The 12,813-nt window shown below is 37.0% G+C and overlaps 2 protein-coding genes and 1 pseudogene across 2 annotated transcripts; 2 read left to right on the top strand and 1 right to left on the bottom strand.

Annotated features, from left to right (window-relative positions):
* Positions 1-75: 75 nt before the first annotated feature.
* Positions 76-2,687, top strand: LOC131470959 (urokinase plasminogen activator surface receptor-like). The gene is made up of 5 exons (XM_058647074.1): positions 76-211; positions 483-596; positions 687-833; positions 1,737-1,847; positions 1,940-2,687. The coding sequence occupies exons 1-5, from the start codon at positions 169-171 to the stop codon at positions 2,140-2,142; spliced, it is 618 nt and encodes a 205-aa protein (XP_058503057.1). The 5' UTR covers positions 76-168; the 3' UTR covers positions 2,143-2,687.
* Positions 2,688-3,560: 873 nt separating this feature from the next.
* Positions 3,561-7,358, bottom strand: LOC131470948 (myelin-associated glycoprotein-like). The gene is made up of 11 exons (XM_058647052.1): positions 7,261-7,358; positions 6,759-6,830; positions 6,270-6,665; positions 5,891-6,187; positions 5,649-5,748; positions 5,509-5,544; positions 5,396-5,428; positions 5,270-5,311; positions 4,285-4,356; positions 4,114-4,141; positions 3,561-4,017 (listed from the first exon to the last, which is right to left on the bottom strand). Exons 2-11 carry the CDS (start codon positions 6,784-6,786, stop codon positions 3,955-3,957), a joined length of 1,095 nt encoding a protein of 364 aa, XP_058503035.1. The 5' UTR covers positions 6,787-6,830; positions 7,261-7,358; the 3' UTR covers positions 3,561-3,954.
* A 1,902-nt stretch (positions 7,359-9,260) lies between these two features.
* Positions 9,261-11,004, top strand: LOC131471309 (myelin-associated glycoprotein-like; annotated as a pseudogene).
* The last annotated feature ends 1,809 nt before the right edge of the window (positions 11,005-12,813 follow it).

The following is a 12,813-nucleotide window of genomic DNA, read 5'->3' as shown; positions in this document are numbered from 1 at the left end:
CGTTCTATCGACAAAATGAAACCCTCCGCCCCTCACCCTCTCTCGAAGTATTGCAGTAAGTTAATGTGAAGGAGTGGTGAGATGATGGAGAAGACCACTCCTCCTATGAAGGACTACTTATAAGCATGACAAATCGAAAACAAGTCAGTTGTCTCCTGCTGTCACGAAATGCTTCTCCTGCTGATCTTTGGGACATTGCTTCTCCCTAAAGGCAAGTGTTTTTTCCCCCTCTTTTATCTGTTTTCAAATAAATCTGATACCTCTTATAGAAAAAAAGGAATGTTTTACTTTGTCAAAGCTGCTTATGACATGAGTCATTTAAGGTTACTGCTCAAATAGCAATGGGTGTGGACCCTATCAGAAAAGGGCTTTGTGGACACTACTTGGTGTTATCCTGTTACCTGTCTGTGTTGTATACTCATTTTCCTGACAATCGTTTGCTGTGATTTTGTTCTTTTCTTTTTCTTTTTTTGTTTCATCAGCCATTGCCTTGAAATGTTATGAGTGCTTACCTGGACTCACAACATGCACAGACACACCCAAGGACTGTCCATCCTCGACTCATTGTGCAGCAATGAGAGTCATTGCATACGCAGGTATGGCCTTTTGAGGTGCATTGTTGTTGTAAAGATGCCCTTCAGTCGAACACTAAAACAAATTTGTTGGGGGTTTTTTTGTTGGCGCAGGTTCTTCTAAAATTTCTGACATCAATATGAAAACCTGTGCTTTGGCTGAACAGTGTGTTGAAGGTTCAATCAACTTTGGAGTCTCCAAAACAGTGCTGTCCACCAAGTGTTGCACTTCTGAGTTATGCAACAAGCAACCTCTCCCTGGTAAGTTACTTTTATATTGATAACTATTCATAAACACTGACTTTGTCGGGACCAGTAGTTCTCATGGAGACCAAAACCTGTTCCCATTGAGGCAGAACCTAATTTCTGAGGAACTGGTAATATTTGAATTGTGGTTAGGTAAAGGTTAGTCATTTACTGCTTATGGTTAAAGTTTGAGATAATGCTTTGTTTAGGCTGTCCAAATGAATAGAAGTCAATCCAACTCCAATATAACTTTATTTATAAAGCACTTTAAAAAAACAACAACAGCTGAAACAAAGTGCTGCACATCAGAGATAAATAAGACAAATAAAATATAAAAATGACATCATAAACCTGACAACAAACAATAAAACAATAAAATACTGTAGAAAGTTTAAATACAACACAAATGAACAAGTCATACAATAAAACTATAAAAAAGATAAAAACCAACGTCTCATACTGGGTCGAAAGCCAAAGAGTAAAAATGGGTTTTAAGATGTGTTTTAAGAGTGGACAGTGAAGGGCGTGTCTGCAATCTGTTGTTCCACAATCTTGGTGCAGCGACCGTAAAAGCTCAGTCCCAGCTTCTGTTATTATTTTGGTATCTGCAAGAACAGCTGATCAGCTGATCTCAGAGACCGGGGCGGGAATGCAAAAATGAAGCAGCTCAGAGAGGTAGGGCAGGGCAAGACCATTTAAGGATTTAAAAACAAATAAAATGTAAAGATTTAAAATGAACTCTAAAATGCACAGGCAGCCAATGGAATGAGGCGTTACGTGTGTTTCCTCTTACGTGCGCCCGTTAGAAGACGTGCCGTAGCATTACAGTAGTGAATTACAGTCAATGTAGTATCCTTAGAAGAATAGCTGATATATAAATACACATTAACAATGTACAGTATATGTTCAATGTTACAGACCCCCCGAAAAAAAATCCCAATGGTAAAAAGTGCTACCGCTGTGATGGAAAAACATGCACTGGAACTCTAAACTGTGAGGGGAACGAGGACTACTGCGTATCGTCAGAAGGTAACAGGCCTACATTCTACTCAGGCCTACATTGTACTCTGTCCATCACATTTGTTTCAGTCACTCTAGAAGGTGTATTCTCATTATTTCAGTGGACGTAGCAGGTAACAAGATGACCTTGAAGGGCTGTGCTTCCAAATCCTTGTGCTCGAGCGAGGCAAGTGCACAGATAGCAGAAGGCATTGGATCAAAACTGAACTGCTGCCAGGGCAACTACTGCAACAGTGCCGGTGCTGCTGGCGCTGGCCTTGTGATCCTGGTGGCACCACTGATGTCTCTGGTCTTATTCGCTTAAAGTTCTTCTAAAGCAAATGCAGTTTCTTTTTTTTCTTCTTCTTCATCCTCTTCACACTTTATGTTAGAAAGTGTAGCAAAGAGCAAAGAATTATGGCTGAAAACAGCTTCTCTCCATTCTTCTTTTAAGGATTTTTTAAAGGTTTGTCTAAAAATGATATGGCTTGATGATGCACTGGAGCAATAGTTACTTAGTTAGGGCGACAGTGCCTGCTCCTTCACTTCTGCTTTTGTTAGCTGAGATGTCTTGTCTTCCCTCTCTGCAACCTTTGTGTGATGAATGAGAAACTAGATCAATTAGAAGCAAAGTATAAAAATATACTAAAGATCAAAGGTCAGCGAACCAAGCATGGAGCTGAATTTTGGCACACTGTACCCAGGAAGAATATTTCCTGTGTTATAAATTAAATAAGCATGTTTGCCAAAAAGAGGGATGGAGACAATAGTCTGGCCAAAGATGTTTAGATCTGAGCCCGAGAGTGGCTCAATCTGTAACTTGAGTAAGCCTCAAAATAAAGCTTGTTGCCTCGCTAGGCTGAATCTTCACATCTGCCTTCATCGTCCTCATTTTCTCCACAACATATGATGAATAAAAGGTTTTACTGATCTTTATTGATCTGTTTTCTGTGTAATTTCTCTTTCATCCAGGTCTTAGTTCTCCAAAGGTTATTAAATCAGTTGCATATTAACTTAAAGGTTTCATAAACCTTTTTTGCTTTTACAAGATAAGAGAGGGAAACACAGCAAATTATATTAGTATGAATGCTTAGTTAAATGATATCTGACTCAGTCAGTGCCCGCTGTTGAAATACTGTACGTACACAACATGTCAATATAACACAGTTAAAAGCTAGAATGCCACTAACCATGTGCTAATTAGTTTTTAAGCTACTCATTCTTATTTCTCTTATTTCACATGTTCAATAATAGTAGTGCGGTCAATTATTTATTTTATTTTATTATTTTTAGGCACAAGATAGGATGGTGAGATGTTTTTTTATTATAGGCAGATCAGATCGAACTAATTCACCAATGCTAATTTTATAACTGTGAGGAAACATGAGGAGGAAAGTGGGGATTTTTTAATGGGAAACAGCACCATCTAGTGGACAGGCGGCAGAAAAAAAGCCAATATTGATTTGTGTTTGGGGAGTCTTTGAATAAAGCTGAATGCATTGACATGACAATTTAACAACAATATCAAAACATGATGATGTAGATGTAGATTTATATATATACACATATAAATCTACATCTATATATATACATATACATATATACGTATATATATATATATATATATATATATATGTCATAATGTGATATCATTTGGGTAAATTGTAAATTATTTGAGAAATACACAATTCCAGCAAAGATAAAAACATCAATACCATTTTTTTTCTCTCAAGAAAATACGAGACACGTGGTTCTTTATTGTTTTCTCATGGTTTTACATTTATCTCATATTTCAGGTTCAGAAACTGTGACTCCGAAACCAACAAAAGCATTAAGAGAACATGTAGCTGTGCAGAAGTAAATGTAATGACGTTGAAATATACATTTTATGACGTTACCTTCAAAATAAATGTAACTTCCTTTAAACAACAATATCAAATTGTTGAACAAATGTATATGTGTCCCTGTGATGGACTGGTGAACTGTCCAGGGTGTACCCCGCCTTTCGCCCTATATTAAGCTGAGATTGGCGCATAATAAATCATCACTCAATACATGTGTTGTGTAGATAATAAAATACATCATTAGATTTGTTGCTGGCTTTGACAACAAACCAAAGAAATACACTGTATTTGTTTCAGAGGTTTCCATAGACACTGAGGTCTGCAGTGTTCATGTAATCATCCCCATCATCAAGGTCCTGTGAGAGATGAGAGTCATTATTGTCCCAGACGTCGAAAGTGCCAGTGTATCATACGGAAATTCTCACAGTAAATCATTGACAAATTATGAATACCTGTTTGTAATGGCAGGCCTTTGGTTGGCTGAGGTCCAGTCAAAAAATCAGCAATAATAACAAGTTAGAGAAAAGAATGATTAAGTAAGACATTGCTGTTTTACAAAATAATACAGTATATGATATATTTCATTGACAGCAATTTAGGTTGAAGAGGAGTGAGACAAATACCTTTTGGGGGATGGGAAACGAGGCTTGGGAACTTTCTGGTCGGTGCTGACATGTGTCTTTACTTTATTTACCCTATGGATTAAGACTTTTGTCACTTTAAAGTTGGTGAAACAAAGCTTAACTAAGTAAAGGACCCGTATGCAGGATTTAGTGGCATCTACTGGTAAAGTTGTATATTGCAACCAACTGAAATACCCTTCATCTCACACTCCCCATACGTATGTGTATATGAGAGATGAAAATTACAACACAGACATTAAAAAAATACAATATTTTATTTGGATGTTTTTTTTTATGTTACAGTGTGGTTTTTTTTTTTTTTTTTTTACAGATTCGTGAATTGTGTATTTAAGTACAGTAACAAAGTATTTGTACTTTGTTACATTACAACACTGCATAAAGCATAAAGTTAATTTTAACACCACAAGGTTCTATGTGAAAAACAATGGCAGAGAGACACAGACTTATTGGCAGTTCGCAGTACCCTAACCCTGCCAGTAAGTTGAAGGTGAAAAAAGATGGACATGAAGAAGAAATCCGAAGACTGACTTTGAAAAACACATTGCAATATCAAAGCAATCCAAATAAAATATTGTACTTTTTTTTAAATGATGTATTTTGCAGTGCCAATACTAGCGTTTTAATACAACAATGCCCAATTTCATTTTCAATGCCAAAACTTAATGTCAGGGTTCTGGCTCCATAGAGTCGTTGGAAAATTGATCCTTAAAAGTGTAATTTAAGTGTGAAAGCCAAAGTGTCAGCTGTGGAAAAACAAATGTATATCAGTGGAGGATAAAAAGTTCAATTGATGTTTATCATAATACTAGATCACACAAATATGTGAAAAAGTGGAACAGAAACTATGCAAATGTTGTAAGATGTCTAAATAAAAACACAGCTCTTGTCAAAAGAAACCAACCCTAAACAGATGTGCACAGTTGATCGGTTAATGTCATTTTAATGAGAAAAAACATCCTCTTGCCTTTGTGTGGACTGAAATTGGCCTGGGCCACCAGAATGAATCCTGAAATGTACACAAATGAAGTTACCCATAAAACAACACTTTTACAGGAAAAAGGAAAGTAAGAGCACAATTCTCACTTCTTACCTGCGAGACAGCCGGGACAGACGGTTCCACATGCTATATGGTATGGAGAACCGTGTTATGATAATGACTTTGAACTGATGTCATGTGATATCAGTGACACACAATACTTTTACCTGCCATCTTGACTTTGGAGTTCTGCAATGCGCCCCCTTGGAGAGAGTGAAGAGAAAACAATGTTGTTTAATTAAGGAGCGAACACACAAATGAGTTACCGTTGACCACTTCACACTATCTATCTGACTGCAACACTCACTTGTATCGTTTCACGATGAGAGCGCAGACGACGCCAAAGATCACAGCAATACTGATCCCCACCACAGCAGGAATGATGATGTGCTTATTGTTCTCTACCCCTGGAAATTGCCATGACTTATATCTGAGTCGATTGTTTTTTTATATTGCACAAATGTGAAATGAACAAAATCCAATAAATGAATGTCCCCCAAAAATAAACTCACTCCTTAAAAATTCTCAGAAAAGTGAAAAAGATCTTACGTTTTACATGCAGCTTCTTTGTTGCAGATGATGTCTTCCTTTCATGAAATTCAGCTGTGCAGGTGATGTCACTGTGGTCGTCCTTCTCTTCAGGGATGAACGTCAGGATGGATTGTTTCTTCCAAATGCCATGCAGCATATCTGTGTAAACCTCAATGACTCCGTCCTCGGTGCTCCGACTCCATGTGAGTGAAGGTGGATGGGATGGACAGCTGTGTTCGACTGTGCAGGAGATAGTGTAGACATGTCCCACGGTGCCTGTGTCTTTGGAATGCAGTGTTGGCTTTGGAGGATCAGCTGTAAATGATAGAACCATAGCTAAAGTAAAAGGTAGATTTACAGTGTAGATTCATGAAATGTCAGAGAGTTAGTGACATACGCAGCATATTCAACGTCACACATTCTTCCACAAAGGAGTACTTGTCTTTGGTGGATGTATCGGACTCTGTTGGTGCTAGTTCCACTCGGAAACAGAAAGGGCCGTTGTCATGGTTTTTAACATCAGTAATTTCCAGGGTGCAATTTTTCTGACCCAAATTCCCCAACAACTTTGTACGGCCCTTAAAGCTGTCTAAAACTCTTGTTTGGTCCTCGTAATAGATGTAGTCCTGTTTGCTTTTAAAAGGATGCCAAATCCCTCTGAGTCTGGAGGTGGGCAGGTCTTCATTGGGATAGCTGAAGGTACAGGGAACCACAACGCATGACGAGACCAAGGCGTTAAGGTTTTTGACAACATTGGCCTTCCATTGTTCACATAGCACTGGGCTGAAAATGACTGAAAGGCAAACAAATGGAAGTGAGTGTAAGTGAAGTCTTGAAAGTATTTTTCTCATAATGAAGAAAGAGAGTTTCAGTTCAGCTTTGTTACCTGCCAAAAAGAGACAGAAACTGATCATGTTTCTCTCTTTGTCAATACTTCAGTTGTTGTTGGTGCAGCACACTATAAGATGTACAAATGAAACGAAATGAAAAAAATTAGCTCAACACAGTACTGTACTGTTGTATGCAAATTGCAGTGCAGCTTTGAGAGGGGAACTTCAAATGCAAATGCAATTTATTTGCACATAAAATAACAATTAAATGACAAACCAGCAAATACAGATTTCAGTATCAATTAAACAATGCTAACTTTAAAACAGTGGTATTAAAAGTAGAATGAGATTTGACGGTGGATTTCTGATTTGTTGGGGAAATGTGTTCTATATTTGTAGTTTTAAGATTAAATAACATGTGTTATCTGACAAATCAGAGTTTCAAATCTATTTTTACTTCACTAAATCATTGCAGATCCAAGCAGTATTTTATAAAATTTCAAAATAAAAGCAGCATCACATTTCAATATAATATAGCACCACCAGTATCTTTCTTACCTGATAAAGCGGCTCTCTGGCTGCTCAGAGACGGCTGTCTGTTAAATACCCCTCCTTCAGAATGATGACATGTGCTGTGCTGTGCAGTTAAGTACCGGAACCCTAGTGGAAAAAGGGCAAAACGACGGGAAGGGTTAGGGTTCATTTCCTGGCTCTGCTAGTCTATATGTATCCTTGAGCATGACACTTAATCTCTTAATCACTTAATGTTGAAGTGAATGTGAATGTGTGAATGGCAAAACTGTGGTGTAAAAGCAGCTCATCAAAAAATATAGAAAAGCTCTATATAATTACAGACCGTTACCAACTCTTCTTCTTCTTCTGGTTTTATTTGGTAGTAATGAGTAACAAAGATATAGTTAGTGGAGTAAAAGTTGCTAGAAATATAAATAACAAAGTAAAGTACAGATATGTGAAGTATTTGTAATTTGTTATATTACAACACTGTAACTAACAACTATCTGATGAAGTTTGGCACAAAGTAATGAGCCACAATCCGTCCTTGCTTACAAAGAAGTCTTCATATCCAGTTTTGATACACACACCAGTTACCAGTTAACCTGCTAATCGTTGAACCTTCCAGAACAACCCTCCCTTTTCTGTGTGGCATTGGAACATGGTGTTTTTGTTTTTTTTAAATATTATTTATTTGTTTTTGTACATTTATATGTTTGTAAGGGTTCAGGTTATTCAACAAATGACTGCTCTCGGTTGTTTTTGTCCCAATTTTTCCTCAAATGGGGTTTTGTATTTTTAACAGTATAATTTCAGTATAACAGTATTAACAGTATAAAAGTCTGTTCATGTATCATTTTGTGAATAAAAAAAAGGACTTTAATTTCTTTTTAATTTAAAGCCAAAGTCCAGACACACATTGAAAGTAGGTGTAAATGACAGCTTTAGTTACCAATAAAAGCATGTTTGTGGACTGAAGGAAGCATCATGCAGAAAAGAATAGTAATGCCCTCTATGATCAGTATCCTCATGTCAATAAGACTTAGATATATACCCTTGGTTGGATTATACTGGCTAATGACATTTTTTGTATTTATAAATGTAAAAAGGAGTAGGAAATTAAACCTTTCAAATAAATACATTATATTACTTTGTTTTGAAAGAATTGGAGAGATCATTTTAGGATGAGCTGAATTGTGACTATATGCACATGCTTTAACCATGTGCTTCACTATCATTGCCTCACTGCTCTCTCCCACACAGTTTCTTTTTTTTTTTAGGGTGACTTTCATTTCCCTTGCTGTTTAGGTCTTTGTGTGGTCCAGTGCACAAAGAATTTACAAGAAATGTAGGTAAAATCTTAAGTTTGTCATCAACACCAAATGATACTTAAATAGATCAGTATACATACAATGGTACAATGTAGACAATCTTTCATTTGGCAGTTTCTTGGGTCCTTACAGGTTTATTGAAATCATTGTCCATTATGTATTATTATTATTGTTATTGTTCATTTATTTCATGTTGTCTTACTTTCTGCCAAAAATCCAGTATCATTTGTGAGAGAACATAAATCCTGTGAATATTTGTCTCTTAAATATTGTCGTACTAGTAGTTTGCCTGTGGCCTTAAATGCTTTTCCACATATTTATTTGCTCTGAAATAACACAGTGACAAAATCTCAGAGCACTGACAAAGAGAGAAACAAATCATTGAGACCAACTTCAATTCAACACTGCCATATTCTTTCTCCTTTTGGCAGGAAACTAAGCTGGACACCTCCTTCTTTCCTCGTTCCTCTTTACTCTCAAGACTTCAAGGAATACTTCACCGATTTGCATTTAGCTTTGTATTACTAGAATAGGGGTAGTATTTTTGAAAAATGGTACTTCCCAACCTCAGTTTCCCCTGAGTCGAGAAATATCTTTTTGTTATCTGCCCGCGACACTTGGTCCGAGGCTTGAAACTGCAACGCTAATTCCACACTTTTTAGACCCAGTCGTAGGGGGACGGGACCTCATGCCCAGAATGGAAACAGTGTCTGATATCTTTGCGAACAGTTACACTAACAGGGCCAAGTGTCACTGGTGGGCACGTAACAAAGAAAAGAATGAAGATATTTCTCAACTCAGGGAAACTGAGGTTGGGAAGCATAACTTTTCAAATGCCCGTAATACAAAGTTAATTGCAAATCGGTGAAATATTCCTTTAAGTCATTTACATTTTTTTTTTTGTCTTTCAGCCATTTACAAAACCTTGACGCCTTGGACTCGTCATGCGTTGTGGTTCCCTGTACCTTCAACTATCCCAATGAAGACCTGCCCGCCTACAGACTCAGAGGGATCTGGCATCATTTTAAAAGCAAACAGGTCTTAATTTATTACAAGGACGAAATGAGGGTCTTAGACAGTTTTAAGGGCCGCATAAAGTTGTCGGGAAATTTGGGTCCGAAAAATTGCACCCTGGAAAATTAGAAGCCATGACAATGGCCTTTACTGTTGCCGAGTTGAACTGAGACTGAAAAGGCCACCAAAGACAAGACTCCTTTGTGGAAGACTGCGCCAAGTTGAATATGCTGCGTAAAAGGGGAATAGAAACGGGAGAAGGAGGAGGAAACACACACGCCGCTCTTTCCTTCACTCGTCTGTATTGAATCTCATTTTAAACAATGCATACAAACAACAAACAAATTCATGCATACGCACACTCAATTTTAGGCCAACAAATATCATATCAGTGTCTTTTTAACATGTTCTAAATGATCTAAATTATTGTTTTAACTGGATAAACACGACATGTAAAGTATACTTTTAACAAGTTATCATGGGACATTTGAACAATGAAATGAATTTTTTAACCTGTTGACTTATTCATTTTCGTCGTTATGACATGAACTAGACACAAATATATTAATATATAAATGAAACAGAGTTAGCAAGAAACTAAACAACAAATAAGTCCAACAAAAACGTCTTTTCCATGCATTTTAAACCAGAGCAACATTTAGAAAAACACTATCAACATGTGTTCATAAGTACGCAGTGCTTTGCAAACGGTAATTACCTTAAAAAAGGGGAATAGTAACGGGAGAAGGATGAGGAAAACACACATGCAGTTCTTTCCTTCACTCGTCTGCACGAGGAAGAGGAGCGCGAGCCCCCTACTGGAGCCCTGAGGCATTACCAACAGATCGACGACTCATTAAACCACACAGATCACGATCTGAATGACCTATCTGCATTCCTCTTTTTTGGTGTTACTCACTAGTTGCGTAGTGTCTCCATATACATTCACAACTACAATAAATGAAATTACATCTTCTGAAAATAGATACTATAATTACTGATAACATCCAACTGAAATTATGTTTACCTCAAAATAAATTGTTATATACAACTTGTCACATATGTCACTAACGCTTTGACATTTGCATTTCCTCCAAAGCCTACACTGGTTTCCACAGAACCAGCCACTGAGGAACTGTCTCCTGCTCAGTCACACACACCTGTCCATCCCATCAAACTTTAACTGAGTTATTGAGCTTCACATAGAAACTAAATCTGGCTTTTGGGAGAAACGCTCCATCCTGACGTTCATTCCTGAGGAGAAGGACGACCACAGTGACATCACCTGCACATGTGATGTTTATATAGTTTTATGGAGACCAAGCACAAGCCATCAGACATGGTTATATAATTAGGAGTTCTTTTGCTGTCCGTGTTCTGTCTTGTGTAATTTAATGTGTGTTTTACTTTTTAGGATGTGGTCACTCTGTACAGACCGATCTGATCACAGTCATGTTCTGGTGGTTATGTAGTCTTTACACTTTCAGCTGAACTGCAATGTCTTGCTTTCACCGTACACAAATAGACAACATGTTAATGTATATATATTGTTATATGTGTATTAATAAGAGCAAATGTGCTGTAAAAATAGGATTTTATTTTGACTGCTTTGATGTGGTGGTGTGTCATCACTAGTTTCAAAGTTTGTGTTTTTCTGATTATTTTGATCATATAAAATTTTAATGAATCAACAATATATGAAATAAATACTTATTACTTACTTACTGCTATTAATTGGATTACTTTATCTATGCACACATGTGTTTGTGAATGTGAACTTTCATTCAACTCAGCAACTGAACTAAAAGTGATTTAATGTTAGTGTATTAAAACCACTTCCTGCTCTCTGAACAATGCAAACATGTCCCTTTGTGCGTTACATATGTGTGTTTGAGTGCTGTGTGAAGTGACTGTTTGATCAGTCCTTCACTGTTAAAGCCGTTGTCCTCCTTAAACATGTTCAGTTCTTCCTCAAAATCCCCTGATTGACAGAGACAAACACGTTTATTTAGTGTGTGACAGTCTGACATGTTTGTTTATTCAGCCGCATCTTGTTTTTAGACAATAGTTATTTCAGACTCGCAGGCATGAATGTTTTTATAAACTCACTCAGCCATGTCGACCAGCAGGCAGTGCCTGAGAAGATTAAGAGCTGAAGTTATCAGGGGGTGACAAGTGTTTCATTTCTCCTCAGTAAAATAACAGAAAACAACTGTCTGTGCCATTGTTTTCCATTTTTGAGAGAAAGACTGAACATAAATATGATCATATAACAGCAATGTAAAGAAGTACAAATACTTTGTTACTGTACTTAAGTACACAATTCACGTATGTGTATTTTACTTTGTTATTTATATTACTAGCACCTTTTACTTTTACTCCACTACATTTCCTCTGACTATGTTTGTCACTCGTTACTACCAAATACAATCAGAAGAAGAAGATTTGGTAATGGTCTGTATTTATATAATTTTTCTAGTCTTAATGAGCTGTGCTGCTTTACAACTACAGTTTTGCCATTCACCAATTCACACGCTGCAACATGGGGTTAAGTGTCTTGCTCAAGGACACATATAGACTAGAAGAGACAAGAATTACACCCACAACCTTCCGGTTGAAAGACGACTCATCCTACCACTGAGCTACAATGACTCAATCCTTGCTCCTCAGTTTTTTAAATTAAACTTAAGTACATTTTATATCAGAAAATTACTTTTGATACTAACATTAGAATGAAAGAAATAGATGTGGACTCCCCACGATGTCACCATTCGTAGATGAGCTATATTTATATTGTTATTTATGTGTGCAACGTGATGTTTCATTATTAAATAAATGTTAAATAGAATAAACAAAACAATGTAATGGATAAAATCAAAGTCTGGGAACATTTAGGGCACATGTTCGGGTCATTAAAGGGTTTAAACTGAAGGAAAAGTTTCGATTTGAGCCACAATCCTCACTGTGGAAACTCAGGATACACTGACCTGAAAATAATTGGCTAGTTCTTGCTTTAATCATAGTTTCAAATGAGTATGTTTATCTCTTTTTAATGGGTCTTCATAAATGTGAATCCCCCAGTGATTGATTGAGTGATTGTGTGACTAATCAATATGAAGGAGTGAATACTTGAGACTGGTTAATCAGCTGTGTTTAACTTGTATTGTTCTTGCAGCTGATTGATCAATAGAGACTTGGGATTAATTGTTGCTTTGATGACAGATGAGGTCAAGCCTCCGGTCTGTCCTGCATG

Source organism: Solea solea, chromosome 13 (genome assembly GCF_958295425.1).
Source record: "Solea solea chromosome 13, fSolSol10.1, whole genome shotgun sequence".
In the NCBI taxonomy this organism is placed as follows: domain Eukaryota; kingdom Metazoa; phylum Chordata; class Actinopteri; order Pleuronectiformes; family Soleidae; genus Solea; species Solea solea.
The sequence above is the reverse complement of the archived record's forward strand: the minus strand, read 5'-3'. Positions and strand labels throughout refer to the sequence as shown.

Bases quoted from the DNA above. Each gene is read 5' to 3' on its own strand.
- LOC131470959 (XM_058647074.1), top strand. From the start codon at position 169: ATGCTTCTCCTGCTGATCTTTGGGACATTGCTTCTCCCTAAAG. The intron at 597-686 runs GTATGGCCTTTT...TTGTTGGCGCAG, and splicing joins GAGAGTCATTGCATACGCAG to GTTCTTCTAAAATTTCTGAC. The intron at 834-1,736 runs GTAAGTTACTTT...TCAATGTTACAG, and splicing joins CAACAAGCAACCTCTCCCTG to ACCCCCCGAAAAAAAATCCC.
- LOC131470948 (XM_058647052.1), bottom strand. From the start codon at position 6,786: ATGATCAGTTTCTGTCTCTTTTTGGCAG. The intron at 6,188-6,269 runs GTATGTCACTAA...TATCATTTACAG, and splicing joins TGTGACGTTGAATATGCTGC to CTGATCCTCCAAAGCCAACA. The intron at 5,429-5,508 runs GTAAAAGTATTG...CATACCATATAG, and splicing joins CTCCAAAGTCAAGATGGCAG to CATGTGGAACCGTCTGTCCC.